Source organism: Bombus pyrosoma, linkage group LG10 (genome assembly GCF_014825855.1).
Source record: "Bombus pyrosoma isolate SC7728 linkage group LG10, ASM1482585v1, whole genome shotgun sequence".
Taxonomy (NCBI): Eukaryota; Metazoa; Arthropoda; class Insecta; order Hymenoptera; family Apidae; genus Bombus; species Bombus pyrosoma.
In genome coordinates, this window is record NC_057779.1 from 2,627,525 (window position 1) to 2,647,634 (window position 20,110).

Here is a 20,110-nt window from a genome sequence, read left to right on the forward strand (position 1 = left end):
CGCATTGATATAGTTATATTTTCAAGTTTGTAATTGCGCGTTGTGAATTTGAATATAATTTTAATTAATATATGCAATTTAATGTATTTTATTATACCTTGTTTATTAGATGTTATTGTTTCTTTATTATCAACAAATGTACAAAATAAATATAAATATAATTAATGTAACATTAATTACATAATACATATATACGTACACTCTGCATATATTGACACTGCAACCGCAAAATCTAATAATTTATAGACACTTAAATTATTAATATAATAGATATTTATTAAAGAACTAAAATTAGGGTAAAGGATGTACAAAGATTTTAATAGCATATCCTTAAATAATTTATTACATTAAATAAGAAGTTCTTAACCTCTCATAAAATAGAGATGTACATGTATGTATAGTAATATCTGTATTATAAAAAAAATATAGTTACACACATATTATAATTATTTATATAGTCTATGTTTTGACCTTGCAGATATTTTGGGATTTCTCTTTTTTTCATTTATATTTCACTGTAATTTATTACAATTATCTGTTGATTCATTTTTAATTATATCAGTATCAAATATATCTTTAATAATTTCTTGCTTTTTCTTCATGTGGGATGGTAAATCAGGGAACACATTTTCTATTATTTGCTTTCTTCTTGTTACATTATGTTTTTCATAATCTTGGTTTAGAAATTCAATGTTTTCATTATTATCAATAGCTTTCATTGATGCTAGTAACTTTTCTTTGTTATAATCTGTCATTTTTGTTTTTATATTGCTTTCAGACATAGTACTAATATCAGCTAATATATCATGAGCTGAATCATTATCATGAGATTGTACATTGTGTGAAATCATATCAACATTTTGAAATTCATTCTTATTTAATTTATTTTTTGTTTCTAAACTATAGTTCTGTAGCAGCATATTTTCACTTAATACTCCTACTTCTGTTGTATCTACTTTGTTTATTGTTGCTTTATTTAAATTCTGTGAAGAATTTAATAAATCTTGTGTAGAAGATCTTTTTTGTGTACCATTAAGAAGGGTTTCATTTGTGTGTGATATTTTTGATTCAATATCTACTGGCTCTATATTATTAGTTTTGAATGATACATCATGTTCATCTTTAGAATATGTTTGTAATGATGATTCATTTTTAAAATCATCTTTTTTCATACTTACATTATTAAATTCTTGTATTTTAGATGGAGCTTGTCCAAACATATAGTTTTCTATATTTTCTGAGTTTCTATATTCTGTGTGTATATCGTATTGAGCATATATGTTTTCATTTTCTATATTTTTAGTTTGTATATGCATTTCATCAATTAAAGATTGATAAACATTCTGTGATTCATTTAATATATTTTTTGAAGATGTAAATTTTTCTGTTTCTTTATCAGAGTCATAATGAGCTTGATTGTCATAAACAGATGAAATTAATTTGAGTGTATCATTTTGATGATTCACTGTCAAGTAATGTTCAATTGATTGTTTTCTTATTTCAGATTCTATTTCTGAATCACTTACATAGGAATTTTTTCTTTCTCTTACTAAAACCCTCAATTTATTTCTATATTTACAATCAGAATCTTTTGAATCTGAAGTGTCATCTGCACTGCTAATTAATCTGAAAGATAATAAAATATGTTACAATTAAATAATTATTTTAAATAAAAATAAATGCAAATCATACAAACCTTGCATGCAGTTGTTTAGAATTGTTAGTTGCATTCGTATAATTATTTTTATCATTTTCATGTTCATTTTCATTTTCGCTTTCACTACCTCCAGATGAACTGATAAAATTTTGACATTTTCGGTTGTTATATATTTTTCTAAATTTAACTGCGCTTATTTGATATTTCTCTTCCTCTTCATGTTGTTTTTCTAATTGTTCTGATTTTTCTAAACCTATTGAAAACTCTGAATTTTCGTTTATAGCGAAATCTATTTCCCTGGATTTTTCTTCTGAATTATTCAATGTATTTTTGTATGGCGATTTTTGAAGACGATATCTTCGTACTTGTTCCAAATTTGTCATTGTTTCAGATTTTATACAGTCTAAAGTTTGATTTGAAATTATCCTTTCCTCTGCTTTGATGTTCTTTTCATTTAATTCAGATGTATGAAGCATGGGCTAAAAGTTATCAATATGAGATGAACATAATATCTATTTTCAGAAGATATAAATAGTATACACAATTATACAATAAAATTTATCTTTACCAAACTGTTTTTTTGGATATCTGTTTGCCATTTTTTGTTTTTACTTGGTATCTTTAATGGATTTGATGAGCTAGAAGAAATCACCGAATATGAAGAAATCATTAGTTTAGTATTATATTTTCCACATACCTAATATCTCTCAGGTTTGTGAGAGACTGTGTGCCAAAACGTCGATTCTTATCAGGAAACAATAATTGTCCACTATAATATAATCTTCGTTCTCTATTATCTAATAAATTTTCTAAAGATCTTAATTTTTCTGTTGTTTCATCTAAATGTTTTTGTGTTTCTCTACGCTTAGAAATTTCTAGATGCAATTGTTGTTTTAAACTTTTAGTTTCAAGAGTTAGTTTTTTATGTAGTGTCTAATAAAATAATTAAATGTATAAATATTAATAATTAAAATATTAATAATTAAATATTAATATTATAAAGAAATCAGTTACAAATATGAGATTACCTGTATGGTATCTTGTTGTTGTTGTATTCTATGATTTAAATCAGAAACTTCTATTTGTAACTTTTCTCTCTCTCCCAAATTACGATCCTTACTAAGTTGTAATAGATGCTTATTTTGTGACTAAGGGATAATATATAACTATTGATATTTTCATTTTTTGTTTGAAAACGTTATATATATTAATATCTACCTGTAACTGTTGAAGCTCATTTTCTTTTTCCTTTAATAAATTACATGTTTCTTTTTGTAAAGTTTTTAATTTTTTATATTTAATCTGAAGTACTCTTAATTCCTCATGATGTGAATTAATAATCCGCGGAAGTTCAGCATTTGTTCCTTCATAACGTTTTAATGCAGAATCTTGTCTTTTCTGTAATGCTCTTAATAATTTGTTTTCAGTTGCTAATTCCTGTGAAAATATATAATTATATTCAATATGCCTGTAATTAACATATACTTGTGATATATACATGAATTTTAGAAATATGTAAATTTATGTGATACAATTTGAAATCATTACATTTAATCGATAGTGTGCATCCGCCAACTGATTTTGTAGCTCTTTAATACGTAACATTTTTGCAGACAGAACTCTTTGTTCAATGCTACTCTTATTAGGTTTTGATTGTTCCAAAGAAGGACATTGTTGAACATTACTTTGATATGGTCGTACTGTATATTAAATATTAATATTAAAAGATTGTTTTAAACATCCAGGGATTATATATGTTTAAAAGACATTGATAATTACTTCATTAATTTAAACATTAAAAAAAATACTATAAATCCTTTAGTAGTAAAATAAAGTGCCTATTAATTAATGTTTTATGAATTAATGTATTAGTTCTTATTGAAATTTTAATACAAACCAAGTAAAGGATGTAGGTTTTTCTTCTTAGAGGAGAGATATGCTATATTTTTGTGAGATGAATTAATTTTTGTTTCCACTGATGGTCTTCCTAAGTTAGAATTTTGTTTTCTGTAAATTATATATACACAAGATTTCTCAAGATTTATAGTAGAAAATACAATTTAAATATATAATGAATATGTAAATAACACAAATATGTTATATGTGAAAAAATTAAATAAAAAAAAATTAAATTGTAAAACACTATACATATATACTAAAATGTTTGTTACAGACACATCGTCATGATAATATAAAGTATTCAGTTCTCAATTTACATCACAAATATACATCAAAATATTTATAAAATGCTTGGCACTACTATGATTACCTATTGAGATTCTTATGGGCATTGAAGTGTACTACAGGCAACGTAGGAACTTCAGTTTGCATGTTTTATTTGCAAATTCTACATCACAACTAGCATAGTTTTTATAAGAACAAATTATTATATCATTATCCAAACTTATTCAAGACTAATCAGCATCCATAGTTGTTTTTAACCGGTTTCCAAGGTAACCAATGCACAACATTTCTCTAATCAATGTTGTTTAGAGTTATATGTATTTAAAGAAATCTGTTCAAATGAAAATACATAAAAACATATTTTTGTAAATGACAAATGCATGTATATTTATAAGGAATGAAATATTTCGATTTTATTTAAAAATATTTATATATCGTATATTACTATTTTGTGATAAATCTATATATACATAGAATAAAGAGGAATAGTAATAATAATAAATTTTTACTTATCTTTTTATTTTCGTTCTATTGACTATACTTTTCAAACATTAATTGTGATAATAATTATATTTTGGAAATTTAACCACAGACTTGTAATTGTGTAACAAATTAAAAATATTATATATAATGCACATGTATATTATTATGTTACAAATTTTTATTATTACAAGTAATTTGCCTAATTTACCATTGCTAATTGCATTTACAATATACAATAATACATTAAATAATAAATATTTAATCTTACGTAATATTAATTTTGTATTAAAATTAGGAAATGTTCAATTAGAATCAAGTCGACTTTTTGGAAATATTTTTGGCCCATTTTGTAGATTACAATAAACAAAAAAAATTATAAAAATAAGAATCTATTATTTAGATATATATATATATATATATATATATAGACTTCTCAGTATGTTCAAATGGTTAATTTTAAGTTCAAGACTGTATGACATTATTACCTGTGCATTATACAATTTCTGTTTCAAACTCCTGGAGTTCTACAGTTATTATCTTTTTCTTGACTAGATTTGAGCATTCCTATGTGTTGTGTTTCCCACAATTTGCAATATAAAGAATTTGGCACAGCTAATAAAGAGTCATGTGTTCCTCTTTCAATCAAACTACCATTATCTAATACAAAAATTTCATCTGAATCCATAACAGTAGATAATCGATGGGCTATAACAATGGAAGTCCGGCCAACAGTTGCTCTACGTAATGCTTCAAGAATATTCTGAAAGTATGTTATCAGAATTAAATATTTATAGTAATAACATTTAACATATAATAGGAACTTACATGTTCTGTAATAGAATCTAGAGATGATGTGGCTTCATCAAAAATTAATATTGGGCTATTTTTTAAAATTGCTCTAGCAATTGCTACTCGTTGCTTTTCACCACCACTTAACTTTAAACCACGTTCTCCAACAGGTGTATCATATCCTTTTGGCCATTTAAGAATGGAATCATGTAAATTTGCCATTTTGGCAGCTTCAAAAACATCCTCCTTACTTTTAGATAAATTACCATAATGGAGGTTGTAAAAGATACTTTCATGAAAGAGAACAGTGTCCTAGAATAATTTGTTGATCTTTATATTTTAATTATATGTATATTACTAAATCTTTCTTTAATTAAAATTTATGATTTAAATTGATAATAAATAATAAAATTACCTGAGGAACAATTGCTATTGATTTTCTTAAGATATCTAAATCAATGTCTCGGATATTGTGTCCATTTATAAAAACAGCTCCAGATTGTGGTTCAAAAAATCGGTATAACAATCTTACTAATGTTGTTTTACTAAAATGCATATATTATTAATCAATACTTTACTTTTATAAAAATTATGTATATTATATTTAAAACTTACCCACAACCAGATCCTCCAATAATAGCTATCTTTTTACCACTTGGAATAGTAAAATTAATATCTTTAAAAATAGGCTTGCCTTCAACATAGTGAAAGCTAATGTTTTTAAATTCAATATCCGAATTCTTTGAAGTTATATGAAAGTGCGTTGCATTCTCTTTAGACTGGTATTATATCATAAACTGTATTAATTATTTATAACCAATAAATCTTAGAAAGTATGTATAAGTACCTTAATAGCAGTATTCATTGCCATCAAAGTGAACATAGTTTGCATATCAATGAGAGCTTGTCTAACTTCACGATATACTGAACCCAAAAATCCTAAAGGAACTGATAGTTGGAATAAAAGACCATTAACCATTACTAAGTCTCCTACTGTCATGGTACCTACATTTGATTCATTTAAATATTACATCAAAATTTACACTTTATGTTATATATATTGTAAACATTAAAAAATTACCCTCTATAATATTATTGGATGCTAGTACCATTATTAAGCTAAGTGCAGCGCTAAATATAGCGTTTTGTCCAAAATTTAGCATTGCTAGACTTGTACTTGTTTTAAGTGATGCAATTTCATATTTCTTTAACGATTCGTCATATCTTTCAGCTTCAAATTTTTCGTTATTAAAATACTAACATAAAAGATATAAAAATAAATTATTTATACAGTACAAATACTAGAATTGTATAGAAATATAAATATCATAATTGAAGGATTTGCAGCAAGAAGAAGGCAGCTCTACTTTTTTTCATTTCGTTTCATTAAAAAAAATGTGATCTTAGACTTAGTGGAAAAAGGAATTAGCTCCAAGTAAAGAGACACAACTAAATACATTGAGAATGAATTTGAACAAGTAAAAATGTTCAATATCAAAAAGCAAACATTTATAATAATGAATAATCTTCAATCAACATATAAAAACTTCTTACCATTAAAAGCTTCAAAATATAAAGGCCTGTTAGAACTTGCAAAGAAATACGTTGCAGAAAATAAGATATGGTTCTATAACAAAACCAGAAAACTTCAGACAATTCTGACGATAGGCTTCTGAGAGGATAAGTTATTTGAAGATGATTCTATACCATATACTTCGAATATCATTCTTTTTAAATGCATTAATCATTATAGTCATGATTATAATAAAATATAATCTCTTTTTAAATTTCTTTAATTCTTTTAGTACTTTACTATTTTGTTTCTATTTTTGGCACAAAAGGAAAATCTTATTTATTGAACAATAAGAAACATATAGATTTTATATTTAGTGTAAAAGTACATTAACATGTATATAGATTGACCATAAATTTATAACATGTTTCAAGCAGTACTTGATTTTTGTTGATTTGCTCAAATTATCTTAAAGTGGAGCTGCCTCTTTATTACAGCAGCCCATTCGATTGTAAAAATGAATAAAGTACGAAATATACCTTTACTGTTTCATAATTGATAAGTGAATCTATTGCTTTATTACTTGCTTCATTTTCTGCCTGATTCATAAAAATTCTAAATTTCGTTCGCCATTGAGTAATAGCCAATGTGAATAATGCATAAATTCCAACACAACTAAGAGCAATACTTGCATATTCTGCTCCACATTTTAAATATAAGACTGCACTAACTAATGATAATTCAAAGACAGTAGGAATAATATTAAATACCATAGCATTTAATACAAAATTTATACCACGACTCCCTCTATCTATTGTCTACAACAATTTGTATTGAATAAATGAGTACTTCAAATAATAAAAATAGGAACAATAAAATTATCTTACTTTAGATAATGCTCCAGTTTGTCTACCTAAATGAAAAGCCATGTCTAAATTATGTAAATGTAAGAATACATTTTTAGCTATTTTACGAATAGAATGATGAGCAACTTTTGCAAATACTGCATTTCTCAATTCACTAAATCCAGCTGCACCAGCACGTGCTACTCCATCTGTTTTTCAATATGATAATATTAATAGAAAATATCTACTCTCAACAATTTATAAATTAGAAAGAATATTCTTTTTATAATAATAATTTATATGATTTTTGTACATACATCCAATAAGTAATGATGTTGCTACTGTTGCAACTGTATCTGATGCAGTTCCTAGACTTAAAATGGCATTACCAGTAGTTGCCATGTGTTGGGTATTAAGAGTATCTATTGCACATTTAAAAATGAAAGGAACGCCAACATTTAGAGCTTTTGCACCAACAAGTAAACCCATGGCTATTTTAACTCTTTTTCGAATATCTGGATCATCCTATGAATAGATATAGCTATGTTATTAGAATATTAATTAGGTCTCTAAGGTAACTTACTTTTGGCCAAATATATCTAAGCATTGCTCTAATCATATTTGCAGATTTAACTGCCTCCCTTTCTTGAATATCAATAGATTCATGGCTTAAACTAGATACACCAGGATGAAAACAATCTCTTTTTTGTTGTCCTGATTTTCCCCCAGTAAATCCAGGTATTACCAATGGAAATTTAACAGAACTTATAATAGATTTCTTTTTCTGTGTACGATCAATTACATTTCCACTGCAACACTATAAAAATAATTAAACTTGTATTGAACATTAATAAAAAATATTATTAAACATTTTAAAGATTCCTTAGATACTATTAATAATTTGTCAAATGCAAAAATATTTTGTTCAAAATTATAAATAAATGAAGATATATCTTATTTCACATGGTAGAAAAACAAATAAAATTTAATGAATAATGCTATTGTTTTTATTAAAATAGTGTAAAGGTATAAATTATTTGAATATGAGTCATACAAAACTCAAACTAATCAATTCTATCAAAATTAATTATTTGGTACCTGAAACAGAAATCTAATCACGTATTCTGGAAAAATTAAGAAATTCTCAGTACATATTAGTTTATTAATTTATATAGTTTATAAGTTTAGTTTCTAAATGACTCTTTTACAAACATTCTTCTATATACATATTACAAATTATATCTTTATGTTATCAATTATATATTTTCATCAAATTAGTGAAATGTACACAGACTATTATATGATTCATTTAATATTGTAATATATTCTTCTACAAGATTTATTGCAATTGAAAAACATTGTGTATAATTTTTCAGTTTTTTCATAGTAGTCAAATGATTTAGTAGTCCATTTTTTTTCAAATTTAAAATTGGTTTTGCTATATTATATATGTCTATTATATCCTCTGACTTAAATGAATTTCCATATAATTTTGCATTCCAATGATCTTTCTGTAATTTTGTATTCATTATGAATAATGTACAGAGTGCATTATAATTTAAGCCATCTCTTGTAAATGCCATGTTTTGTTGTAAATTATTAGAAATAATGAAATCCAATTTAAGTTTTGGGACATCAAAACAAACTTTTACATCAGAAATATCAAAATAAATTTCATCTAATGGATTATCTGATATAAAAAAGCCATAATGGACATATAATTTAAGACTATTATGTGCACCATAATTGATAAAAACTTGTGATCCTAAATTAAATGAATTTAAGGTAGTAATTTGATAAAATTTATTCCTATTTTTATTTATAACTACAGATGCATGTGTTATGGTATGTATATTATGATTAAATAAGTCTAAAAATGGTGCTAAGGCTAAATTATTTGGTTGTTTTATATTAATAGTAATATCTTGATTTTTCTCAATTTCAGCTGCATCTATGTATACAGCTCTTGTATTAACAATATAATATGCCCATTTGTATCTTTCAAATGTAATTATTTTTTTAAGGTGTAAGTTGCAATGAGGACAATGAGATTCTCCATTTAACTTCAAATTATTCATAGATCTAATTAATAATCGAAAATCATTATGTATTTTATGGCACTCATTCATATAATCTGTAATTAATGTTGGTAACAAATTCTTTTCTTTTTGCGTACAAAAATCTGGATTTGTTAGATTTCGTGGCAAACTATCAATATAGTGATACCATTTTGAAGCACTTCCTAAATGTGATTCGTACAAAATAAATATTGCTAATAAACATTGAGCACTATAATGCTCAGTATTTGAAAATAAAACACTGACATTGCTTTGAGATAATGTACATGTTGTTATTAAGATTTCATAAGGTAATTTGATCAATATATCATTAATTTTAATGTCTTTTAATGTTTTTAATCCTCGTCCTGTAATAAGAAAGTTAAATGGAGTGAGATCATAAACTGATGAACAATTCTTTGTTAATAACCAAGATCTAAGATGCATTAAACTGTCTTCTGTATTTTCTGCTATTTCTTTATTTAGCTTCTTCTTTTGATGACGTTTTCTTGAAGTTCTACCCATTATGTAAATGTTATATCTGCAGAAGCAATAAAGAGATGCTTTGAAATAAATACCTGCTTAATTAACATTACTTAACATGTTATATGTTATTTATTTATTATTAATTAATAGACATTTAACTTATTTCCATGATTTAAACTTGATACAATAATAATTGGAGAATTAGTAAACACCCAATATTTCAAAAAAACATTGTTATAAATCCTTGATTAATGTTTATAATATTTTATGAAGGTAGTAAATTAAAAATATTACCCTAATTCCAATGGCAGGGTATATTAGAGTACGTGTCAAAATGTGAGATAAAACTTCTTCGCGATAAGTAATTTGTCTTCGTGATTTAATTGAACACGTTACAAATGATCTGATCCAGAGTTTTTTTTCATTATATCCAGTCCGTAACATGCAGCGACATAGAATAATACTTAACATTATGCTAGAAATATTTATTCACAAATGGCAATACAAAAGCAAAATTCACAAATTAGATTATTAGATCATGATAAAAATACAAATCTAATAACCCACACCGGCTACTGGCTATACAAGTGTGCTATTATATGTATATGCATTTAGAGTCTCTGACTGAATATACATATATGTGCTATCAGAGAGAAATACTATCCATCTACAATTTATATGTTCAACATACGTACAAATAGTAGGTAATATCAGAGAGGGAATTCCTCTCTGGTAATATTTAGAAAGGTAATGCTAAGGATTAAGATGGTATTTTTATTAGATTATATGATTTATATTTATACATGATTGCCTTTATACATATATCTATGATACATCTTTTCTTCTCTAAATCAAATTATTTATTAAATCATATATATATGTAAATTAAATCATATATATGTAATTTAAACAATATTTTTTAATTTGCTTAAGAAGATACATTTGATACATATATAATTTGACAAAACAATTTTACAGTTTCAATTTCAGTTTATTTCCTTCTCCAGCATGTATCGGATACTTACGTTTTCAATCCTAACAGTACGTTATTCTATCTGGAGATGGCGTTTAGGAGAGTTGTTTGCTCTCATTTTGTTTCGATGAATACAATCTTTACTGTGCAATTTCCTGCTTCATATTACGATTGCTTCGTATATAGACATAGGAATTCATATAGTGATTGAGTGCAAACTTAGTTGCTTCCGGGGAGCGGGAAACAAAGTCATGTGATAATTGGGGCTGCATTGATCATTGATCACTCACTTAATGATGTATATCAGAAGGGGAAAATAAATCAGTTAACCAGTTACACTGATTCATTTTTACTTGATAAGGATAAGATTACGCTTGCGCAATCACAACCAATCATCTATGCGGCCCCACGTATCACGTTCCCTGCTCCCCGGAAACAGCATCACCTCCGTTAGTTATTGCTCGGTCTTCGGTCTCCATAGATCTATGCCCATATCTATATCTTTATATTACAATTTTCTCAATCTTTAATCCTTAGTAACTTTTTACGTTACTTCATTTTTCTTTATATTCTCGGTGTTTCATTCTCATATTTCTATTGCATTACATTTGTACTTTTCCGCTTATTGTTTTGTTTTCTTAACTTATACAATATAAAATTAACAATTTCATATAACTGCATAATTGTGGATAAGTTTAAATACCATGAGAATAGACATAATATAGAAACGTTCCTGCAACACTAATTTCATCCTAATTCTCTACATATTCTCTCTGCATACTCTTTGCATACTAAACCATAGATGTAGAAGTACGGTCCATGATTAAAACATTACCTTCTTATATAAAATAATTCATGTACATTGCTCTATTTAATTTAACGACCTCAATAAAATGTATTATAAAACCATGTATAAATATATAAGATATATATTTGTTTAATGACTTTCCATGATGAAAAATGAATAACTTTTTATACCTAAAGACATATCACATGATATCTTTTAAGAATAAGGTCAAAAGTGAAAGCCTGAAATGTTAATCATGTGCGTTATACCTGTTGAATGTGTGACTAATGTTAATGTCGAGAGAAAACGAATTCCACGGGTGTGTGCAGTACAAAAATGTCTACGAACAAAATTACATTTAATTTATTGAGAAATAGAAATATAACCAGAGGAATCTTATGCAGTGATCATAATGTGAATTGTGAAAGACAAAGAAATATGCACATTTCAACACAAAACAGATTCCATTTACATCAACCCAACAAGATTGAAGCAAAGCTTGCAGGAAGTCAAAAGCCAGATTGGAACAGAGCTGTTTCAGAAGCGGAGAAAATTGTTGGATATCCAACGTCATTTTTAAGTTTACGGTGGCTCTTAAGCGATGAAATAGCAAATGTAGCTTTGCATTTGAGAAAACTAGTAGGATCTAATCATCCTTTGTTAAAAACAGCCAAGTAAGAATTTTATTAATGTATTTCTTATAAATCTACAATACTATTAGTTCTTCTCTATATCAACATTTATACAAATTTATTATAGAAGTGTTATTTATAATGGACGTAACAACATGCAAGCATGGGGTCTTATTGTATTGTTAATTTCAAAAGCTGCTGGTCACTTAGGCGTAGATGATATGGAGGAAGACAAAGCAGCAGGTGTATTACACAGGTATTTATTATAGCTCTTAATAATATAAAATTTTAAAGCATCATAAATTTGTAACAAAAATAATATTAAACGAATTTTTATTTAGTCAAAGAGCTTTAGCAGAAGTAACTGAAATGATACGTACTAGTCATCTTGTTCACAAAGGTTTAGTAAATATAGAATCTGATGTTTATCTAGAAACATCAGAATTGAATGATATGAATTTTGGTAATAAAATTGCACTACTAAGTGGGGATTATTTATTGGCAAATTCTTGTGCTGAATTAGCAAATCTTCGCAATCAAGATGTATGTATAAAAATTAGGTAGTTTGATTTATATAAATTATTTGTACTATATTTTATATTATAATCACATTCAGATTGTTGAATTAATGTCAAGTGCTGTGAGAGACTTAGCAGAGGCAGAATTTGTAGGACGTAGAGATAACCAAAATAATCCTTTACCTTCTATACCACCCGAAGATCGTAAGGATTATGCAGTAAAGGAATGGACCCTTAGAAATGTTTTAAGTGCTGGTGCCTTATTAGGAAAGTCTTGTAAAGGTGCATTAAAATTAGCAGGACACAGCAATGAAATACAGGAACAAGGTTACAATTTTGGAAAACACTTAGCGTTGGCTTGGCAAGCTTGCTTAGATTTAGGTCCATTTATTACAAAAGATCAAAATGTAACATTCAATCTGTGTTCTGCACCAATTATGTTTCATATTGAACATGACCCATCAATTTTGACAGAAATTGATAAAGGTTTGGAATCTGTAAATAATGTAGATTATGTTAAGGTAAGTGTATCAAATGTAAACATATTTTCAAATGTGTAATAATTTGTTTTCCATTTATGAAATAAGTCATTTTAAGAATTTAATATGCAGATTCATAAAATTGTTATGATGGGACCTGGAGTAGAATTAACAAAACAATTACAGAAAAGACATTCACAAAGGGCAATGGAAGTTTTAAGTGTATTTGAAAAGAATGATGCAAGAACAGCATTATATAATATTATTGCAGCTATGGGGGATTTCTGAACAATAATTTCAATTAAAAAGTAATATATTTTATATAATTGCCCAAAGATCAGTTTGAGGACTCCGTCCTATTTTAAGTTTTCAGTTTTAATATACTTATGAAATTTATATTTTGTCTATATTATATAATAATATTTAAATAAAATATTATTTAAATTGCAATATATATATATAATTGAGATAAAATTGAAAAATATGTATAATATATATAATAAGATTGTTACATTTTATAATAAATAAATATTTAAACAAATGTGTTATTTACATTTAATACCCAATACCGTATTTATTTTTATTATTATTATTATTATTTTACTATTTGATACACATATTTACGAAGAAACGATGTAGTTGTGTATATAAGCTAATAATATTTCAATTTCTAATAAATTATTGTACATTATATAAACATTTCGCTAAATAATATAAAATAGTTTAGATCTTTGTAATTATTTAGCATAATTATAAAGGTATAAATAATTTGATAATAAATTAAAAATTAAATGGCGAATATCGACTCTGTCAACCATAGCCGATTGAAGAACCGTACACAACATATATAAATATGTCACGAGCAGGCACGAAACTTGACTCAAAAAAAGTTGTGAGTATATCACTATATTGCTTTATTAATTTTTACAAGGCATTTAGATTATATATTATATAAATTCTATTCTGTTGACGAATAATCATTAAAAGATAGATGTTAAATTATAAGTGAGGTTAGGAATAATGTTTAATATGTAGTTATATGTAATTTCATTTTATGTGAAAGATATATTAAGTATGACGCTAATTTATATATAATAATAAATTTCAGAATTCTGAATTGTTTACATTGACATATGGAGCATTGGTAGCCCAATTACTAAAGGATTATGAAAATGTAGAAGATGTAAACAAACAGCTGGAAAGAATGGGTTATAATATGGGAATTCGTTTAATAGAAGATTTCTTAGCTCGAACTGGATCTGGTCGATGTTATGACTTTCGAGATACAGCTGAGAAAATACAAACTGGGTTTAAAATATTTTTGGGAATAACACCGACGATCACAAATTGGAGTGCTGCTGGTGATGAATTTTCTTTATGTTTTGAAGCAAACCCATTAACAGAATTTGTTGAATTACCAGATCATTGTTTAAATTTAAAATATTGTAATGTATTAATTGGAGTATTAAGGGGAGCTTGTGAAATGGTACAAATGGAGATCGCCTGTTGGTTTGTACAAGATCAACTAAAAAATGATAATGTAACTGAATTACGCGTTAAATTTATTAAAAGATTAGAAGATGCTATCCCAGCAGGTGAAGATTAAATAATCTTGTTATTAAAGGTATATGTAAAGTTATACATTGTGCACATTTTTCATTATATATATATTTTATAACATTCATAAATTTATTAATTTAATGTTCGTAAATAACTATAATAATGTAATCAACGCATAAAAATAAATATATATATATATAATGTGATTTCTTTAATGCTTAAATACTTTATATAGAAAAGTTTTTTTATACATGTCTGTTAATAAGTATGTAAATGAAAAATATATTTTTATCTAAATTATTTATTTAATAATACGAATATTATAAAATAATTTAAATTAATTTTTTACATTGAGTATATATGATTATGGCAAAAAAAAATATAATTAAACTGTGTATAGACATTTTTTACGTCAGTTTTTAACCTATACTAATATGTTTCTAGTATATAGACTTCTTTCTAATAATTTTTTTATAAAGTCTTTCTTTTATATATTCATAACCTCTAACGTTCTGCTTCTATAATATTTACTGAAGTAAAATTAACTTATGTAAAATTACTTAAATTAATTAATGGACCAAATATTGACAAATGCATCAAACATTTGTAATATAATATATTCTCTTTTTACAGGTTATGGAAGTGAAGTGCAAACGTTGTAGAAAAAATCTTTCTAATAATGAATCTATGTTATTATTTACTTCCCATAATGAAGTCAAGAAAAATCCTATGGATGTTGGATGTGAAGCAAATGATTCTGAATCTTGTTCATATATCTCAATGGAAAAGCTGCCTAAATGGGTTGAATATGCTATAAATCAAGTAAAGTTTCTTTTAAAACTATGTTATTGACAATATAGTATTATTATATGTGATTACAAATATTCTTCGGAATATTTAATAGTGCATAAAATATAAATATCACATAAATGAAAATAGTACAGGTAAATTTTAAAACTTCTATCTAAAACCTATATAAAATGGTATGCGCATCTTTTACAGGAATCTTGGACGAAAGGTAGACTTCATTGTCCAAATTGTAATAATCGTATAGGTACATTTAACTTCATAAATGAGTTAAAATGTAACTGCAGTAAATTTATTACACTACCAGTCAAAATAACTAATAGCAAAGTAGATATTTTGTTTCATCTTAAATAAATCTAATACATTCCAAATTCATCTCACATAATGATTTTATTATTTAATAATAATTATATAATCTTGAGTTCTATTTCACATATTAATTTTATACACAAATAACATACAAATAAATAAAGGAATTAATAAATAAATGTAACAATAATAATTAATTAAATAAATTAGTATAATAAATAAATAAAGTATTATAAATGTACTTAACTATATGAATAATTTAATAATTACTGCCACTCATCAATTTTTATCTCTACAATATAGAAACGTAAAGCAAATTAAGTTTTTCCTTATTTTTATTTGATTTATTTGCAATATTTGTTTTAAGTACTTTTGATTGTATATTTAAATGTAAATTACTTTATTAACAGATAATTTCTATTTTACATTTATACATAACAATTGAATACTTTTTAATATGTATTGTGTATATATATATATAAACATATATACATACACATATACATGCACGTGCATCTAAAAATCTAAATAAATATAAATGCTAAATGTGTACATTTTATATACAGCACAATTAGTATTTTATGCTACACAATGAACAAATTATATCATACACATTAAACAATTTTTACTTAAAGTATTTATAATTAACTACTAATGCATAGCATTAAAAATGACTTGAATTGATTGTTATGTATTCATAACAAAGTGAAAAAATAAGTTAGACCATACATTTGTTTAATATAAACTGTAAAATTTATTGTTTCTCTCTCTCTCTCTTTCTATATATATATAACTATTTAAACTAAATTTATCACTTGTTCATTGAACTTCAATTCTTTTGCTATACCAATTTATAGTTGCTCTTACATAGTACATAATACATTAATATGTATAAATAATATAACAATAATAACATATAATGAATATTTGGATAGATAATGTTATTATATAACAATGAACAAAATGTTAACTACACAATATAGACAATATTAACAGGTACCGTATTTTCTTCTGTAAAATCTTTATTAATGGCATCAACAATAAATTTATATAACTCCAAAAATAATTGCAAATGATCTATATTAACGTAATCAATATAAATTTTATATTTATTAGCTCTTGTAAATGGAATAATTATTTTTATATCACTAACATTCATTTAAAAATTTTAATGATAATTTCAGAAGCAAAAATTTATCTTTTAAATTTAATGAAACCAGTTTATTAATATTTCAATATAATTCATACTAAAGTCATTTGTGCATTATATATAAACTATTCTCAAACGACGATAGTTTTTGAATTTATTAAATTTTATAATGAGGATTACTGATTATAAATATCACCGAATTATAAATATCATTTATTATGTAATTGTAACTAAAGATTGAGCATTCATATTAATTTTAATAATATTTCGTATTATTTGTCCCTAAAATAATAATTAGAATATTTTCTACACAAACGAACTCTTTGTTATCCAAGCTGTATTTATTTATCTAATTTTGTATTTAATGTTTTTAAGAACAAAATAGATTAAATAAATAAATAATATCGACAACGTTTTAAGGAAGATCAAACAATAATTTAGAAAGTGGACTTGTACCGTAAGAGAGTATAATATTTAATTATATTAATATTTTAAATTATAATTTCTATAAGAGTTCCAAGGAGAAGATCGAAAAGTTTCCGGAATCGTCGCTAGGAATTGCTTTATCTGTTATTGTTATTTTCACTCCAAAAACTTTTCTATCTGCCCTCTCATACTTTTGTTATATAATTGAGGTCACAAAAAAGACATAATCGAATAAAATTCTATGGCCAGCAAAATTATAAACAATCTAAGAGTACATGTTATCATTCGCAATAAAATTGGATAAATTGATCTCGGGAAAATCATAAACTTAATGTCATATATAAAACATAAGATATTTTATAAAAATAACAGAAATAGTACACAATCGACTTGGATTAAAGGCACATATGGTTCACTAAGAAATATCATTTGAACTATTTTAAAAATATGCTTGGACAATACGAGAGCTAGTTGATCCATTGTTGATCGTACTCAGACTACAAGAATAGAAACGATCAATTATCTTTTACAAATGTTTCTAATATTTATAATATATGATAAAAATATCATAAAAAATTTATGAAAAAAGAAATGAATATAACTTACATTAATATTGGATCAACCAATTTTAAATATGCAATAGTCTTCTACTATTTCCAGTACATCGTTTGGTATTCAATATATCTTTTGTTCAAGCTCTTTAATGACATTGTCAATATTAAACATATTACAGTCTAATAAAATTTAGTTGCTACAACTGGAATATTTCATCTTGTTGCTGCTGAAGTCTTTGTAATGATGTTTTTACTTTCCTGCCCTGAGTCATAACTACAGCAGTTGGAAAATTATGCATATCACTAGAAGATGATGGTCTTAATGGTTCTGAAGCAGGTGGTATTGTATGTGTATTTGAAGTTATAGGAAGCGAGTTACGTAATTTAGAAGATGCTCTATGTGATTGTACATAGATATCACTATCCTCAGTGCAAAATCTGAAGTGTAATTCATTAATTAATTTATATACGAAATTTTTTGTGGTTTAAATTGTAAATGTACAATTAATATTATTCATTAAATATTAGTAAATGACTTACTCACTGTTCCCCTGAGTACGTTTAACATCTCTTTTAGCACTGGCTATAGAAGAATCCATTTTAGCTAAAAAGTCATTAACTGAACTATCATCATCCATAGATAATGTTATTGAAGATGGACTAGAAACCTAAAAATATATTTTATCTTATGCAATATTAAATAATATCTTACTAATAATATAAGAAGGTATATACATTTTGAACTATATTATGTTCAATTTCGTCAGTATTGTCCAATGACAATGGGCTTTCTGGATTGACAGGAATAAACAAATGTTCCCGTAAAAATAAACTATCAGAAGCCCATAATCTGTTAGCTCTTCTTATCTGTTCAGTCTAAAAAAAATAAAAATACATGAAATGTACTATATATATTTAATTGCTCATTGTCAGTTATACAATAGTGAAATAAGATAAAGGATACATACTGTAACTCCATATTTTAAAGCAATTCCTTGAAGAGTATCAGTTGTTGATACAGTATGTTTTAATAAATTTTCATTTCGTGTAATATGTTTAGCTGTACTACCATATTTTTTCAATGTCTTCCCAGTATCTCTTATGCACATTCGTTCTTCCATCTCCCTCGCCCCATTTCGCTCCATTCTTAATTTTTAAAATAGTACTAGCGCTTATAAAGCGCAACAACCATATCACTCTTTAATATTTATGGACAAGGAATTTGGATACACTTTAAACAACATAATCACATAACCTATACGAATATTTAACAGGATTCAGTTCACATTTTATAAACGTTTCAGTAATATAAATAAATATCACCCACTTTTTGACACAAGTAAAATATCATGTAATTTACCAAAATATATGAAATATTGTTATTAGTAGGATCTGAACTCTAATTTGCCTAACAAATTATAATATCTTCCAAAATATGAGTACATACAAAATCATTGAAAGACATACATTTTACTTCAATATATTTCCTTTATAATAGTTGTATTTTCTAAATTTATAATTTCAGCTACAATATGTAACTAGTTACAACTACACTTAGAATGTTCTCTCAGCTGATCAACGTGATAATAATTTATAGATATTCTTTAACCTGAATGATAATATATGCTTCGTTTTGATTGGACAGTCAAAGGGCGTTACACAGATATATATACGCGCGCAAGTCAAATCAGTGCTAGCTGCTATTAATTTAAAAAGGCTTCACTTAAAACAAATTATAGAGATACAAATATAATAGTACAGCGTAAAACGTTCTTGTACTTTATATATATTGTCAACATAATATAAATAATGCAGATTATTTTATTATTAAATCTTATTACATGATACATTACATATAGATTTATACATATTAAGAAGTATAAACTACATTTTGTATGTTC

At 25.6% G+C, this 20,110-nt stretch overlaps 4 protein-coding genes across 15 annotated transcripts; 2 read left to right on the forward strand and 2 right to left on the reverse strand.

Moving 5' to 3' along the window:
• Nucleotides 1–325: 325 nt before the first annotated feature.
• LOC122571487 (iron-sulfur clusters transporter ABCB7, mitochondrial-like) lies at nucleotides 326–10,634 on the reverse strand. Of its 7 annotated transcripts, none has more exons than XR_006318087.1 (13): nucleotides 10,309–10,634; nucleotides 8,055–8,288; nucleotides 7,789–7,996; nucleotides 7,514–7,680; nucleotides 7,166–7,444; nucleotides 6,195–6,369; nucleotides 5,961–6,118; nucleotides 5,729–5,892; nucleotides 5,529–5,658; nucleotides 5,150–5,425; nucleotides 4,810–5,084; nucleotides 3,555–3,664; nucleotides 3,021–3,094 (listed from the first exon to the last, which is right to left on the reverse strand). XR_006318087.1 is itself a non-coding variant. In XM_043735298.1 (13 exons), the coding sequence occupies exons 2-12, from the start codon at nucleotides 10,051–10,053 to the stop codon at nucleotides 4,833–4,835; spliced, it is 2,301 nt and encodes a 766-aa protein (XP_043591233.1). In that variant the 5' UTR covers nucleotides 10,054–10,069; nucleotides 10,309–10,449; the 3' UTR covers nucleotides 3,999–4,172; nucleotides 4,810–4,832. The 7 variants fall into 7 exon arrangements, 6 of the variants coding, with proteins under 6 accessions (XP_043591227.1, XP_043591228.1, XP_043591226.1 ...); XM_043735298.1 differs by lacking the exons at nucleotides 3,021–3,094; nucleotides 3,555–3,664 and adding exons at nucleotides 3,999–4,172; nucleotides 9,796–10,069 and having other exon boundaries at nucleotides 10,309–10,449; XM_043735294.1 differs by lacking the exons at nucleotides 3,021–3,094; nucleotides 3,555–3,664 and adding an exon at nucleotides 3,927–4,172.
• Nucleotides 10,635–11,200: 566 nt separating this feature from the next.
• LOC122572081 (all trans-polyprenyl-diphosphate synthase PDSS2) lies at nucleotides 11,201–13,837 on the forward strand. The gene is made up of 6 exons (XM_043736665.1): nucleotides 11,201–11,523; nucleotides 11,972–12,448; nucleotides 12,534–12,662; nucleotides 12,748–12,949; nucleotides 13,023–13,445; nucleotides 13,536–13,837. The coding sequence occupies exons 2-6, from the start codon at nucleotides 12,111–12,113 to the stop codon at nucleotides 13,689–13,691; spliced, it is 1,248 nt and encodes a 415-aa protein (XP_043592600.1). The 5' UTR covers nucleotides 11,201–11,523; nucleotides 11,972–12,110; the 3' UTR covers nucleotides 13,692–13,837.
• Nucleotides 13,838–14,088: 251 nt separating this feature from the next.
• On the forward strand, nucleotides 14,089–15,624 carry LOC122571839 (trafficking protein particle complex subunit 3). The gene is made up of 3 exons (XM_043736067.1): nucleotides 14,089–14,295; nucleotides 14,512–15,027; nucleotides 15,597–15,624. The coding sequence occupies exons 1-2, from the start codon at nucleotides 14,257–14,259 to the stop codon at nucleotides 15,007–15,009; spliced, it is 537 nt and encodes a 178-aa protein (XP_043592002.1). The 5' UTR covers nucleotides 14,089–14,256; the 3' UTR covers nucleotides 15,010–15,027; nucleotides 15,597–15,624.
• A 1,185-nt stretch (nucleotides 15,625–16,809) lies between these two features.
• LOC122571838 (lysM and putative peptidoglycan-binding domain-containing protein 1) lies at nucleotides 16,810–19,832 on the reverse strand. 6 transcript variants are annotated; one of them, XR_006318245.1, is made up of 6 exons: nucleotides 19,537–19,812; nucleotides 19,178–19,464; nucleotides 18,945–19,085; nucleotides 18,750–18,877; nucleotides 18,262–18,647; nucleotides 16,810–18,152 (listed from the first exon to the last, which is right to left on the reverse strand). XR_006318245.1 is itself a non-coding variant. In XM_043736064.1 (5 exons), exons 2-5 carry the CDS (start codon nucleotides 19,352–19,354, stop codon nucleotides 18,407–18,409), a joined length of 687 nt encoding a protein of 228 aa, XP_043591999.1. In that variant the 5' UTR covers nucleotides 19,355–19,464; nucleotides 19,677–19,832; the 3' UTR covers nucleotides 16,810–18,406. The 6 variants fall into 6 exon arrangements, 5 of the variants coding, with proteins under 5 accessions (XP_043591999.1, XP_043592000.1, XP_043591997.1 ...); XM_043736064.1 differs by having other exon boundaries at nucleotides 16,810–18,647; nucleotides 19,677–19,832; XM_043736065.1 differs by having other exon boundaries at nucleotides 16,810–18,647; nucleotides 19,570–19,812.
• Nucleotides 19,833–20,110: the final 278 nt, after the last annotated feature.

Bases quoted from the DNA above. Each gene is read 5' to 3' on its own strand.
- LOC122572081 (XM_043736665.1), top strand. From the start codon at position 12,111: ATGTCTACGAACAAAATTACATTTAATTTATTGAGAAATAGAAATATA. The intron at 12,449-12,533 runs GTAAGAATTTTA...AATTTATTATAG, and splicing joins CCTTTGTTAAAAACAGCCAA to AAGTGTTATTTATAATGGAC. The intron at 12,663-12,747 runs GTATTTATTATA...ATTTTTATTTAG, and splicing joins GCAGCAGGTGTATTACACAG to TCAAAGAGCTTTAGCAGAAG.
- LOC122571487 (XM_043735291.1), bottom strand. From the start codon at position 3,988: ATGCAAACTGAAGTTCCTACGTTGCCTGTAGTACACTTCAATGCCCAT. The intron at 3,358-3,554 runs GTTTGTATTAAA...TTTAATATACAG, and splicing joins AAACCTACATCCTTTACTTG to TACGACCATATCAAAGTAAT. The intron at 3,095-3,205 runs GTAATGATTTCA...ATATTTTCACAG, and splicing joins ATGCACACTATCGATTAAAT to GAATTAGCAACTGAAAACAA.
- LOC122571838 (XM_043736064.1), bottom strand. From the start codon at position 19,354: ATGGAGCGAAATGGGGCGAGGGAGATGGAAGAACGAATGTGCATAAGA. The intron at 19,086-19,177 runs GTATGTATCCTT...TATTTTTTTTAG, and splicing joins CTTTAAAATATGGAGTTACA to ACTGAACAGATAAGAAGAGC. The intron at 18,648-18,749 runs GTAAGTCATTTA...ATTACACTTCAG, and splicing joins CGTACTCAGGGGAACAGTGA to ATTTTGCACTGAGGATAGTG.
- LOC122571839 (XM_043736067.1), top strand. From the start codon at position 14,257: ATGTCACGAGCAGGCACGAAACTTGACTCAAAAAAAGTT. The intron at 14,296-14,511 runs GTGAGTATATCA...AATAAATTTCAG, and splicing joins AACTTGACTCAAAAAAAGTT to AATTCTGAATTGTTTACATT.